Source organism: Manis pentadactyla, chromosome 2, assembly GCF_030020395.1.
Source record: "Manis pentadactyla isolate mManPen7 chromosome 2, mManPen7.hap1, whole genome shotgun sequence".
In the NCBI taxonomy this organism is placed as follows: domain Eukaryota; kingdom Metazoa; phylum Chordata; class Mammalia; order Pholidota; family Manidae; genus Manis; species Manis pentadactyla.
The window spans coordinates 227,929,455-227,944,267 of record NC_080020.1 but is presented as its reverse complement, the minus strand read 5'-3'; the positions used below and the strand labels follow the sequence as shown (position 1 = coordinate 227,944,267).

Sequence of the window (14,813 nt, the reverse complement as noted above, 5' to 3'; positions counted from 1 at the left end):
GTCAGCAGAAGGAGGGACATAATAAAGATTAGAGAAATAAATAAAATTGAGAAGAATAAAACAATAGAAAAAAACAATGAAACCAAGAGCTGGTTCTCTGAGAAAATAAACAAAACAGATAAGCCTGTAGCCAGACTTACTAAGAGAAAAAGAGAATCAACACACATCAACAGAGTCAGAAACGAGAAAGGAAACATCACGACGGACCCCAGAGAAATACAAAGAATTATTAGAGACTACTATGAAAACCTATATGCTAACAAGCTGGAAACCTAGAAGAAATGGACAACTTCCTAGAAAAATACAACCTTCCAAGACTGACCAAGGAAGAAACTCAAAATGTAAACAAACCAATTACCAGCAAAGAAATGGAAGCGGTGATCAAAAAACTACCCAAGAACAAAACCCCCGGACCAGATGGATTTACCTTGCAATTTTATCAGACATACAGAGAAGATATAATACCCATCCTCCTTAAAGTTTTCCAAAAAATAGAAGAGGAGGGAATACTCCCAAACTCATTCTATGAAGCCAACATCACCCTAATACCAAAACCAGGCAAAAACCCCACCAAAAAAGAAAATTACAGACCAATATCCCTGACGAACGTAGATGCAAAAATACTCAACAAAATAATAGCAAACCAAATTCAAAAATACATCAAAAGGATCATACACCATGACCAAATGAGATTCATCCTAGGAATGCAAGGACGGTACAACATTCGAAAATCTATCAACATCATCTACTACATCAACAAAAAGAAGAACAAAAACCAAATGATCATCTCCATAGATGCTGAAAAAGCATTTGACAAAATTCAACATCGATTCGTGATAAAAACTCAACAAAATGGGTATAGAGGGCAAGTACCTCAACATAATAAAGGCCATATATGATAACCCACAGCCAACATCATACTGAACAGTGAGAAGCTGAAAGCTTTTCCTCTGAGATCGGGAACAAGACAGGGATGCCCACTCTCCCCACTGTTATTCAACATAGTACTGGAGGTCCTAGCCACAGCAATTACACAAAACAAAGAAATACAAGGAATCCAGATTGGTAAAGAAGAAGTCCAACTGTCACTATTTGCAGATGATATGATACTATATATAAAAAACCCTGAAGACTCCACTCCAAAACTACTAGAACTAATATCTGAATTCAGCAAAGTTGCAGAATACAAAATTAACACACAGAAATCTGTGGCTTTCCTTACACTAACAATGAACTAATAGAGAAATCAGGAAAACAATTCCATTCACAATTGCACCAAAAAGAATAAAATACTTAGGAATAAACCTAACCAAGGAAGTGATAGACGTGTACCCTGAAAACTACAAGACACTCTTAAGAGACATTAAAGAGGTCACTAACAAATGGAAACTCATCCCATGCTCCCAGCTAGGAAGAATTAATATCGTCAAAATGGCCATCCTGCCCAAAGCAATATACAGATTCGATGCAATCCCTATCAAATTACCAACAGCATTCTTCAACGAACTGGAACAAATAGTTCAAAAATTCATATGGAAACACCAAAGACCCCAAATAGCCAAAGCAATCCTGAGAAGAAAGAATAAAGTGGGGGGGATCTCACTCCCCAACTTCAAGCTCTACTAACCAAGCCACAGTAATCAAGACAGTTTGGTAGTGGCACAAGAACAGAGCCACAGACCAGTGGAACAGAATAGAGACTCCAGACATTAACCCAAACATATATGGTCAATTAATATATGATAAAGGAGCCATGCACATACAATGGGGAAATGACAGTCTCTTCAACAGATGGTGCTGGCAAAACTGGACAGCTACATGTAAGAGAATGAAACTGGATCATTGTCTAACCCCATACACAAAAGTAAATTCGAAATGGATCAAAGAACTGAATATAAGTCATGAAACCATAAAACTCTTAGAAAACAACATAGGCAAAAATCTCTTGGACATAAACATGAGCAACTTCTTCATGAACATATCTCCCCGGGCAAGGGAAACAAAAGCAAAAATGAACAAGTGGGACTACATCAAGCTGAAAAGCTTCTGTACAGTAAAGGACACCGTCAAAAGAACAAAAAGGTACCCTACAGTATGGGAGAATATACTCATACATGACAGATCCGATAAAGGGTTGACATCCAAAATATATAAAGAGCTCACGCACCTCAACAAACAAAAAGCAAAGGATCCAATAAAAAAATGGGCAGAGGAACTGAACAGACAGTTCTCCAAAGAAGAAATTCAGATGGCCAACAGACACATGAAAAGATGCTCCACATCGCTAGTCATCAGAGAAATGCAAATTAAAACCACAATGAGATATCACCTCACACCAGTAAGGATCGCCACCATCCAAAAGACAAACAACAACAAATGTTGGCGAGGTTGTGGAGAAAGGGGAACCCTCCTACACTGCTGGTGGGAATGTAAATTAGTTTAACCATTGTGGAAATCAGTACGGAGGTTCCTTAAAAAGCTCAAAATAGAAATACCATTTGACCCAGGAATTCCACTTCTAGGAATTTACCCTAAGAATGCAGCAGCCCAGTTTGAAAAAGACAGATGCACCCCTATGTTTCTCGCAGCACTATTTACAATAGCCAAGAAATGGAAGCAACCTAAGTGTCCATCAGTAGATGAATGGATAAAGAAGATGTGGTACATATACACAATGGAATATTATTCAGCCATAAGAAGAAAACAAATCCTACCATTTGCAACAACATGGATGGAGCTAGAGGGTATTATGCTCAGTGAAATAAGCCAGGTGGAAAAAGACAAGTACCAAATGATTTCACTCATATGTGGAGTATAAGAACAAAGAAAAACAGAAGGAATAAAACAACAGCAGAATCACAGAACCCATGAATGGAATAACGGTTAACCAAAGGGAAAGGGACTGGGGAGGATGGGTGGGAAGGGAGGGATAAGGGCAGGGAAAAAGAAAGGGGGCCTTAAGATTAGCGTGTATAATGTGGTGGGGGGGCATAGGGAGGGATGTGCAACACAGAGAAGACAAGTAGTGATTCTATAGCATCTTACTACGCTGATGGACAGTGACTGTAATGGGGTTTGTGAGGGGGACTTGGTGAAGGGGGGAGTCTCATGAACATAGTGTTCTTCATGTAATTGTAGATTAATGATAACAAAATGAATAAAAAAATAAAATAAAATAAAAATTAGCAGCAAAATCAGGTGAAAAAAAGAAAAACCACAATGAGATATCACCTCACACCAGTTAGGATGGCCAGCATCGAAAAGACTAAGAACAACAAATGATGGCAAGGAAGCAGAGAAAGGGGAACCCTCCTACACTGCCGGTGGGAATGTAAATTAGTTCAACCACTGTGGAAAGCAATAGGGAGGTCCCTCATAAAACTAAAAATAGAAATACCATTTGACTTGGGAATTCCACTCTTAGGAATTCACCCAAAGAATACAAGTTCTCAGTTTCAAAAAGACATATGCACCCTGTGTTTACTGCAGCACTATTTACAATAGCCAAGATATGGAAGCAACCTAAGTGTCCATCAGGATAAAGAAGATGTGGTACACATACACAATGGAATACTATTCAGCCATAAGAAAGAAACAAATCCTACCATCTGCAACAACATGGATGGAGCTGGAGGATTTCAAGCTCAGTGAAATAAGCCAGGCAGAGAAAGACAAGTGCCAAATTATTTCCCTCATTTGTGGAGTATGACGATCAAACAAAACTGAAGGAACAAAATAGCAGCAGACTCAGAGACTCCATGAAGGAACTAGTGGTTACCAAAGGGAAGGGGTGTGGGAAGAAGGGAGAAGGGGATTGAAGGGTAGTATGTTTAATACACATGGTGTGGGGGGTCACAGGGAACACGGTGTAGCACAGAGAAGGCAAATAGTGACTCTGTGGCATCTTACTACACTGATGGACAGTGACTGCAATGGGGTATGGGGGGGATTCGATAATATGGGTGAATGTAGTAAGCAGATTGTTTTTTCATGTGAAACCTTCATAAGAGTGTATATCAATGATACCTTAATAAAAAAAGTCAAAAAAAAAAAAAGAACTAGCAAATCTAGTAAACATATGTTCAACACCTGCTAACTACTTTAAACTACCAGACTTATTTCACTTCCAATTCTAAGAGCAAGTAAGAGTTTGAAACATGTCAATTCCATTATATCTGCAGGCTATTTTATTCACTCTACCAACAATTATCAAGGACTTACTAGAAGCAACATACTGTGTATTTCTCTCCTTTGTCTGTTAACGGAGCGTCACCAATAAATGTAGAAGAAATACTATTATAATTCTAATTCCCTTCTTTAATTATTTTAAATATGATGCCAGGGGAACAAGAAAAATTAAGCATTGGGCTTATTAGACAAAGAAGAAATAGAGTATTACAAACAATAAACATTTTAAAGCTAAATAAAAATGCTAGACATCAGAATGATTGATAATATCTGAAAACTTTTCAAACGTCATTAAGAGTGACTTGTAGTAACTCTGATTCCTGATCAAAATCTCTCATGCCGTTTAACTTTTTAAATTTTGGTTACAAATTCTTCTCTACCTGCCAATATGACATTTTAAAGAATTTCCCCCTATGAATACACCAAGTATTTCATCTGCTTTTACATATAGCCGTCACCTGCTATGTAAGAATGAACTGGATATGTTTATCCAGAAGTCAGGGGGTAGGGGAAACAGATGACACATGATAAATGATAAAGATTGTTCAGCCCAAACAAGGTATCTTTATTCCACCTAAACAATTGAACAAAATTAGCTTAAATCCTTTCCAAGACAAACTATTTCAGACAATCCAGAAAATATCCAAATCACAATTCACTTTCTGCTCAACCTCTAAAAAATTCTACCACCAAACCCATCCTCTATGCATATACAGATGTTTACTTATCTTCCTCCCTATAGTTAAGAAATAAGTGACAGGAATCCATATCAAAATGTTTATTTGAGGAATAATTTAATAACTCTTCAAGCAGGGATATATTTCTACAAGCTTTCGCTCCTGTTACTTAAAAAGGAATTATTGTTGGTTCATTCAACAAACACTTATAGGACACAAAATAGGAAGATAACAAAGATCCATGTCCTAAAAGAACTTGTATTCTGTCCATTAAATAAACCCAAACACGAAGAAATATTTAAGACAACACTTATAAATTAAGCATTCCTCATCACAATTATCTAGGTAATTAAGACAATCCCAACCCTGGTCTGCTCTATTACAATCCTACTAAAAAGAATCACTGAAGGAGGCTGTGCTATTTGTTTCTACCACATAAAAAACCCCAGTAACTGGAATTAGTTCTTAGCATCTATAATCTCATGAAAATAAAAAAAATTTCTATTAATTGCTTTTAACTAAAACCGTCTGTAAAGTCTTTTAGAGAATAAAGGAAATTAGACACTGATACTAAGTGATGAGCTGTTAAAAATCATAAAGCACTTTAGATACCCAAACCTTCCATACCTTTAGCAAAGTGAAGCAACAAACCATAAAATCATTCTTGGACTTAGAAACATTCCCCAAAAGATCATCAACAAGGGGCCAAAAATGAAACACACACACACACACACACACACACACACACACACACACGGAGAAGGAAAGGGAGAGGGGGAGAAATGCTAAGTATTGTGGCCCAAATACATTCCAAAAAGATAAGTGAGGATCATTCTGGCACAGACAATTGCAGACTTTACAACTGTATCTCTAAAATTTAATCATACTTTAAAAGGAAAAAAAAAAAAGGGCAGATGAGGGGAAAGGAGAATGACTAAGCCAAGGATAAAGTGAGGAAAGACAGCTTTAGTACAGTCCCAAATGCCACCACAATTTCACATCGATTTAAATATTAAGATCCATATAATAAGCTGACCTACAATGGAAAATGTTATTTTGTGCTTTTCTTCCAAAAGCTATTATAGTTGCTGAGTCATCCACATTCTCTTCAGTAACCCTTATCACTAACAGCTTATATATGTATTTTCTGAATGTCAGAACAGAACAGGATTTTAAGTATAGATGTAGAGAAGTGTTTCCATGTTTTCCATGAAGAAAATTAAGAGGTCCCAATGAAGACCCAATCTGTAGTCATTATCCTCTCTCTTCCCCAAAGCACATTCCCCATATAGAAAATTATATGACAAGAGATATAACTAGAGGCTCCCAATTAATATTTTGGGAACACTAATATTTAGACAAATCTGATTTAAAAATCTGTATATCCCTACTTCATACTTCCCATCAGAATTCCAAATAGAATACGAGTAACATTAAAACTATTAGAGTACTAAAAGAAAATTTAGGTATATTTGATCATAATCTTGGCAATGGAGAATATCCTAAACTGATATCTAAGCTAGAAATCAGTCTACAGTGAGAAGACTGATAAATTTGACTACATAAAAGCTTCTCTTATTCATGAAGTATAAAAAATGACAAAGCACATAATAGTGTAATTTTACCTTTTCTGTACTTTAATTTTTTCAGACATATATTATACCACAATGTTAAATAGTGGTTATCTTGATGTGGGGAAGACTATATATGTCGCTTGCATTATACCTTTCTTTATTCCCTAAATTTTCTACAATAAAAACATTATTTTTATCATTTAAAAAATGACAAATCTTTCTTCACTTCAAAAAATAAAATTTATGTTTCCCTGTCTCAACCATGGTTGTCTGCCCATTTCCTTTAGGTAAAAATATAAAGATTTTTTTTTTTAAGGAATTTTGAGTAGAGCATGGGTTGAACAACAGAACCAAGACTAAAGATCCGATGTACGTACTTACTAAGGTGGTAGAAATGAAAAAACTCCACCAATCAGTAAACTGTCAACAAAGGTGCCAAGACAATCCAATATGAAAAGATTAATTTTTTTTTAATTGGTGCTGGTAACTATAGTTAACATTTCTGTATTGTGTACTTGAAAGCTGCCAAGAGAGTAAATCTTAAATATTCTCACATAACAACAACATGGTAATTATATGAGGTGAAGGGTGTGTTAACCAACCTTATTATGGGAAACATTTGGCAATATACACATTTATCAACTGTATACTTTAAACTTATACAATATCATATGTTAATTATCTTTCAATGAAGCTAGAAAAAAATGGTGCTGGACAATCTGGATAACTGGATATGGGAAATACGGGGGGAAAAAATGACCCTTGATCAACTCACACCACACAGTGAAATTGGCATAACATGTACCCGAGACCCAAACATAAAAGTTAAAATTATAAAGCTTCTAGAAGAGAGGAAAGGAGTCCATCATTGAGACATGGGCATAGGCAATGGTTTCTTGGGCAGAAAGAACAATTAACAACAAAAAAATTTTACTGAAAAAAACAGGTAAGCCAGACTGAGAGAAAACATTTATAAAACATATATTTGACAAAGAACTAGTATTTAGGACGGACAAAGAACTGTACAACTCAATTTAAAAAATGAAGAAATAAACAGCCCATTTTTTTAGTGGGCTCAAAATTTGACCAGATGTGTCACCAAAAAAATATACACAAATGGTCAGTAAATACATGTAAAATCACAATGAGAGACCACCACCCACCCACGGAATGGCTAAAATTTTAGACTCACTGGGTAAAAACTATAACTTTCAGATGTTGCTGTGGGGGTGTAAAATGATATGACCATTTTGGAAACAGATCTGGCAGTTTTTAAAAACTAAACATACATCAAACCTATGACCTAGGAATTCCACTAGGTATTTATTCAAGAGAAATTAAAATAGGTCCTCACAAAGACTTATAATACAAGATTGTTCACAGTAAGCTTAATTAAGAGCCAAAGCACATAATACATAAATGAAAAAACTGAAAACAGTCCATAGGAGATAGCTAACAGACTGTAGTTTATACATATAACCTGATACTACTACTCAGCAATAAAAAAAGGAACAAACTGCTGATACACACAATAACATGGATAAATCTGAAAAACTATCTGAGCTAAAGAAGCCAGATACAAAAGAGTACATACTATTTAGCATTCCATTTACATGAAGTTCTAGAAGAGACAAGAGTAATCTTTAGTACCAAAAAAAACAAAAAATTTAAGTAATTGACTCTAAGGGTTTGGAATTAGCTGAAAAGGCTTGAGGGAGGTTTCTGGACTGGTAGTAATGTCCTATATCTTGATAATAATTTACATTACACAGATGTGTACATTTGTCAAAATTCATCAATGGCATACTTAAGATTTGTGCATTTCACTGTATGTAAACTTAATCTTTAAAAAAACTAAATACTGAACTCTACTTACTGCATGCTGAATTGTTTAAAGGAGAAGTGAATCAGTATCTGCAACATTAAGTGAATCAAAAGAAACTAAAATGTATTGATAGGTGGATAAAGGAATGAATAGACGTAATAAAGCGAATATAGCAAACCATTTGTCAATTCTTTCAACTTTACTGTACGTTGAAGTTTCCCATAATAAAATGCTGGGGGAAATTTAAACTCTACCCATTACCTTGTTATGTTGAACTCAGCATATCTTAAAAGCCAATAATTCTATTCCTAGATATATACCATAGCCTTTAGAAATTTCAAATGAATGAAACTTCAGGAACATTCCCAGCAACTTCCATAGTATTAAAAAAATTGAAAAACAATCTAAATATTCAACAAGTAGATTGGAACAATGTATTGTAGTTTATGGTAGTGTGAAAATGAATAACCACAATGTGGGTGAAATCTTAGATCGACTTGACTGAAAAAATCAAGTCATAAAAGTATACAAGTGTTTTAAATTTCATGAAGTTAAAAAAAAAAGAACAAACATTGCTTAGGGATACATACAAATGTGGTAATCTATGAAATAAAGCAAAGGAATAATAAAAACATTTTCAGGGTAGTACATGGGAGAGGATGTGGGAGTCTGAATCAAACCATAGCAGTTGCACACAGGGAGCTTCTAAAGGCTAGTAGTGTTCTACTCACTAACTTGACTGGTGACTTCATGAATGTTTTTTATGCCTCATAATTCTTATTTGCTTACTATATTTTCTTAATATTTAGAGTATTTCAGAATTCAAAATGGGAAAAGAGGGCTATCTGATCAGGACTCAACCAAAACAACAACTCAGGCTTCAAGATAATTAACCACTATTTCAACTATTAAACTATTTAAGGTGTATATAAGCCTACATTTCCTTACTTAGTCAACACTTGGGGCAAAAATGTGTCTGAATTTGAAATTTTTTGGATTTTAGGGTGGTACTAAAGTACATATACCATATCCAATATATTCCTGAAGACCCTCTAGTGAGTCTGAGGTAGTACCCTGAAATCAAAATAAAACACATGAAAAGGAAAGCTATCACTATTTACACCAAAAGAAATGAACTGACTTACAAATATTCTATTATCAGATCAGGTCAGATGTTACCATCAAATAAGTTTTATCAAATACTTGGTTTTCAGAGCTCTTTATATACATCAGAACTGTGGGTAAGGGACTATAGACCTGCATTTTCAAGTAAGTTCACCTTTACCTAAGTAAGTTTATACATGACTTTTTAAACCTCTCTAGTTTATTCATTCATTTTCTTTAAAGAGTTCCTGACACCAAAACACAAGTTTTAAAGTAATCCCATTTATGCTATAAATGACCAACCTTTATTTCACAAAAGAAAAAAATATATAAAACAATTTTTCAATTTTTATTCTAATTCACTTTTTTTTTTTTCTAATTCACTTTTACATCTCTAATTTTCTCACTTATTACACAGTGGAGGAAAAACACACAATTTTATTTTAATTAGGTAAATAGCCAGCACCAAGCTTAAAGTCTAAGCGCTGTGATAAGAAATATTTTCATACAGTTCACAAGTATAATGAAATAAATCAAACAAAGCCTTTTGTATTTTAAGTCACTGAAAATTGTAAATAAAATTTTAATCACCTTTCCCCATCAACACCAGTCTTGAGTAACAGCTTACCCAAGCCTGAATCCCACAGGTTATTATAATCTTTTTTTCTTAAGTAAAACAAACCAAAACCCAAAAGCACAGACCTTTAGAAAGACATCTCTCCAGCGTAAGACTAAGGCACTATTCTTTTCACTAGAATAACTGGGTAAGCTGTATGAGAGGCTCAGTCTTGATAACAAACAAGGATATTTACCCGAAATTTTCAAACAGTGTGAAAGAACACCATTGAAGAAAGACCTTCTTCTCCGAAAGAAAAAGTATTACAGAAGCAAGAGTCTTTCAACTCTGTTTTGAAACAATGCCAAGCTGCTCACAATCTACAATCACAAAAGGGATATATACTCTTCAGATTAATTTAAGGACCAACATAAAGGAAAAGGCCTCTGCAAAGAATGAAAGACAATTCTCTACACTGACAGTCTTGGGATCCAGCTCTCTGCTTGATGACAGCTCGCATTTTCTGATGGCAAATTCAGATGATAATGATACTTATTTAGCATCATACAGCGAGAAATAGTTGCCAGTAAAACCACTTTCCTTTTCAAAGGAAACTTAAAGCAATAAACTAAACATATGCTAAATGCACACAGAAGTACGCTAAATTTAATGAGCGCTACTGTGAACCAAGCACTGAGCTAAGCACTTTGCATGCTACCTCATGTAACATGTTTTCCTACAAATAGCTTTACCCTTTTCTAGGCCTAGCCTATTGAATAATTATACAGTAATTTCTTTATCTTACATCATCTTAAGCAGTATACAATTTTAAATGGTACTTTCTGAGCTCCTGAATGAAATAACTAAGATTCATAGCTGTGTTTTATTGGACTATATCACTTTAAGTTTTCTGTTAGAGAAAAAAGATTTGTTTTCTATAGTAAAACTGAAAGAAATACCATAAGCATTAAAACAATGATCAACTGCAACATGCAGGCTGAATGTTCAGTTTCAAATCTTTAAAGTGATCCCAGCCACTATTTCATCAGTATGTCAGGAAGTATGTTTTTATAACACTACCTTAAAAATTAATTCATGGAGTTTCTATTTGGAAAGATGGAAAAAGTTCTGGAGACAGATAGTGATGACATAACAAAAATGACAATGTAATTAATGCCACTGAAGTGTACACTTTAAAAAAAGTTAAAATGGTAAATTTCATCATGTATGTTACCACAATAAAAAAAAGTTGCGTTTACAATTTCATGTAATGAAATAGGCATAATTTAAAACTAACTATGACATGGTTTAAAAATTTTTTTCAGCTCCTCAATTAGAACAGAAGCACCAGTAAACCTGCTCCAAAGAAAAGAGTAAAGAGACAATTTTGGCCTGGTACGATTCCCTGCAACTCAGAACCGTAATAAAAACAGCAATAATAAAGTCTGTCCAGTCAGCAGCATCTGATGTCAACTCTCATACCAGTAATATGTCACCTTAATAAAAGCATAAAAGTATCCTGGCTGTATTAGGCACTCAATAAATTAATGGATCAAACTGTTTACTGAGCATGTGTAATGTTTCATTTTTAAAAAGTCTTCATTTTAATAATTTAGAAAATACTGTAATAAACAGAATTTCATTTTAATTTAACAGAATTATGGTCATATTACATTATAAAGAGTTTAGGCTCAAGCTCTTTATGACCCTAATAATTAAGACTAACATCAGTAAAGATCAAAGAGATGAAAGTGATGTGTAAAAAATTTCTATCCGGGATTGAGTATGAATCTGATGAATACTTGAGATTTGCTGTACTATTTTTAACTGAACTTTCTGGCCTTAGGTCAAAGTCTTGCTAGCAAAATACCAAAGTGAAAATGCTGGGAGTGAAGCCCAGAGTCTTGGCTTTGGCCTAGGCAAAGCTATGCCCTTCATGCAAACCAATCCTACCCGCTATCCCCAAATAAAAACTCCTACTAAAGACCGACCAAGGTGTCACATTCCCATGAGAAACACACCAATAACACACTAGTGTGAAAATCAGTAAAAGAAAACGTTAAACATGTCTGAAAGAATACAGTACATGACTACATTCTGCGCCCTGAACAGAAAGATGCACTCTAGTCAATTTCTGCATTTTGGCCAAACAACACTGAGTCACTACGCAAATGAATCCAGAAACCTCAAAGGATAACCAACGGCTTCTAAGAAAAGTCAGGCTCTGGAAAGGGAAGAGACAGTTTTCTCACCATACAGTCACTAGGTTTTTCTCCAAACAGGTTTCTCCCAAATACGAACGCAACTTCTAATAGAGAATATCTAAAAGATCCAAGGATCACCCACCCGAATTCTGGTCCTCCAGAAGGAATTTAGTATCTAGTACATCTTTTTCCCTTTCTTCTCCTACCCAGGGTAAAAATGCACACCCTTTTTCCCATAAACGCATCTCTACTACACACTAACCAATCTTGTGAAGAAATACAATCGCCTATCCTAACAAAAATAAGGAAACATTCTACAGTAAACTTCTGATCTGTAAAACATGCTCTTTTCTTAATGAAGAACCAACCAGCAGACTTTACCTGGCTATTAATTTGGATTTCAAAGATCGTCTTAGGAAAGGGATACAATGAAAATGAGAAGATTTACCCCATTCTACAATTCAGGTTGATTCTTTAGCTCTGGCTAAATAATCTCGGGAAATTAAATTTACAGAAATTAAAATGCACCAAATTGCAGCTATGAATACTCAAAGACAACTGAAAACAGGAAAACTTTAGCTATGTGTTTCAAGATTTCAGCCTAATGGAAAGAGTGAGGGCAGTTCTTTGTCATGTACCCCCGGTGGGTCCTCTCCATAGGAACAGCATCAGTTTTCTCCCTCGCCTGGACCCACGTCCCCCGCAGCATGACACTCTTTCAAATTGGCTAGTTTAATTATGAAGGGCAACAAATGCGCCCTCCTACCTCCCCAAACCGAGAGTACAGGCGGGAAGAAAAGTGGTATTTCCAGCCAATGCTCCAAAATACAGGCAGCCGGGGATGACGCCAGCTCCGGGAGGTGTCAGGGAAGAATCAAAGGTGGGTCTCTACTCCTGGAACTCAGGTCACAAAAGTGTCGGTCTCCGACCTGCGCCTCGACTGCCGGAGGCTTGGCGGAGGGGTGGGCAAGACCTCCCCACGACGGATGGGTGGGCACACAGGGGGACTCGGGGTACAAGCCTTTAGCGCGGAGGGCTCCGGAGCTCCGGCCACTTACCAGCAAGCTCTCCACGTTGATGGGCGAGCGGGGGTCTCGGATCAGCGCCTCCAGCTTCCTCTGGCGGCTCGAGCCCGCCCCGTCCCCAGGCACGGCCTCGGGCGCGCCGGGCATTTTCCCCGTCGGCGGGGGCCGGCTCATGCCGCTGCCGCCCGGCCCGCACTCGGGCTCCCCGCGCTCCGGCCCGGCCGCCTCGGGGCCTAGCGCCGCCCTCGAACCGCCGGCTCCGGGCGGGGCTCCGCCCGGGCCCACCGCCCGCCTCTAGCCCCGCTGCGGGTCTCAACGCCGGTCCGGGGCCTGGGGCTGTCCAAGGGGCCGGCCGGCCCGGCCGGGAGCGGCGAGGAACAGACGGCGTCCCCGCCCCTCAGTCAGATTCGCGCCGCCCGGTCCACCAGTCCGCCGCGAGCTCCCTCCGGACTCCGAGGGCGGGAGCTGGGAAGCGGCGCCGCCACCGCCGGGCCCGCACCGCCCCGCCCTCTGCGGCTCCGGGAGGCTGAAGCCCAGGCTCGTACACCTACGGCCGCCGCCCGCCGTGCCCCATGACCGCCGCCGGCCGCCGAGTCCCACCAGCCCGCTCCCCTCACGCACACCCGCGCGGCGCCGTCTCCGGCCGCGCGCAGCCGCTACCCACAAGCCCCTCGGGCCGCGGCCGTCGGCGCGCGCCCCCGCTCGCCCCGCCCCGCGCGCGCCCCCGCCCCCTCCCGCCGGCCTCCGCCTCCCCTCGCCCCTTCTCCTCCATTTTTTCGTTTCCTCCTGTCTGCTGCGCGTCGAATTTCTCCTTTTTGAGCCTCCTTCCTTCCCCGCCTCCGCCCCCTCCTTGAGTTCTCAGAGGGTAAATGGCCAGGCGCGCGGTCACCGCCTCACTTGACCCGCCGAGCTCCAGCTGGGAGAGGGGCGAGCGCGCCCGGGGCTCGGGCGAGCTCCCGGCTCGGCTCCCCGCCGCCCGCGCCCCCGTCCCCGCCCCTGCCCTGGCAGACGACCCCCGGACTCGGAGGCCGGCCTCCCGCCCCCACCGCCGGATCCGGAGCCGCCGTTCCCGGGGGGAGGGGAGACGGGCCGGACCCCGCCGCCCGCTGACTCAGCGCGCAGCTATGCGGGCCTTGCATCACCCGCGCAAATAATAGCGACCGCCAGTCGCTGCCCTCGCCTGCAGAGCCCTGAGCTTGCACGAGGCTCGCGTGGGCTACGCAGATTTTACTGGAAAGGCTGGGAAGGTATGCAATGGGAGTCGGAAACGCTGGAATCCTGGTCCCGGGGCAGGAGGGCCAGGAAGAAATGTTTCCGCCCCCAGGGCAGAAGTCCTGAAATTCCGAAAACCTTTCTGCGCGTCCCTAACAGTCCTGTCCCAGACTGGGCTTAAACACCACTCATGAAGAGAACAAACGGGCGATAGAAAAATACCATCCCAAGACCTTCTTGAGGTCCTCGCCTTTTGGGGGACGGAAGAGGGGCGATTATAGGGGCTGCTCCTCCACATTCCTGCCCTCTCGCGGCCCATGCCATTGGTCAGATGCACCCAGAGCGCAATCTGAAAAATATGTGCCAAGAGCTATAAAACTGTTCATTGAGCCCCTTTGACCCAGTAAACCCATTTAAGGAAGTGCATTTCTAAGGAAATGATCCAAGA

General features: G+C 39.4%; 1 protein-coding gene across 1 annotated transcript in view; it reads right to left on the bottom strand.

The window, feature by feature from the left end:
* The window catches only part of ROCK2 (Rho associated coiled-coil containing protein kinase 2), a 158,796-nt gene extending 144,978 nt beyond the window's left edge, over window positions 1-13,818 (bottom strand). Inside the window, exon 1 of the mRNA XM_036881826.2 lies at window positions 13,187-13,818. Coding sequence (XP_036737721.1) covers window positions 13,187-13,327 — 141 coding nt within the window. The 5' untranslated portion in view covers window positions 13,328-13,818. The remainder of the gene's footprint in view (window positions 1-13,186) is intronic.
* Window positions 13,819-14,813: the final 995 nt, after the last annotated feature.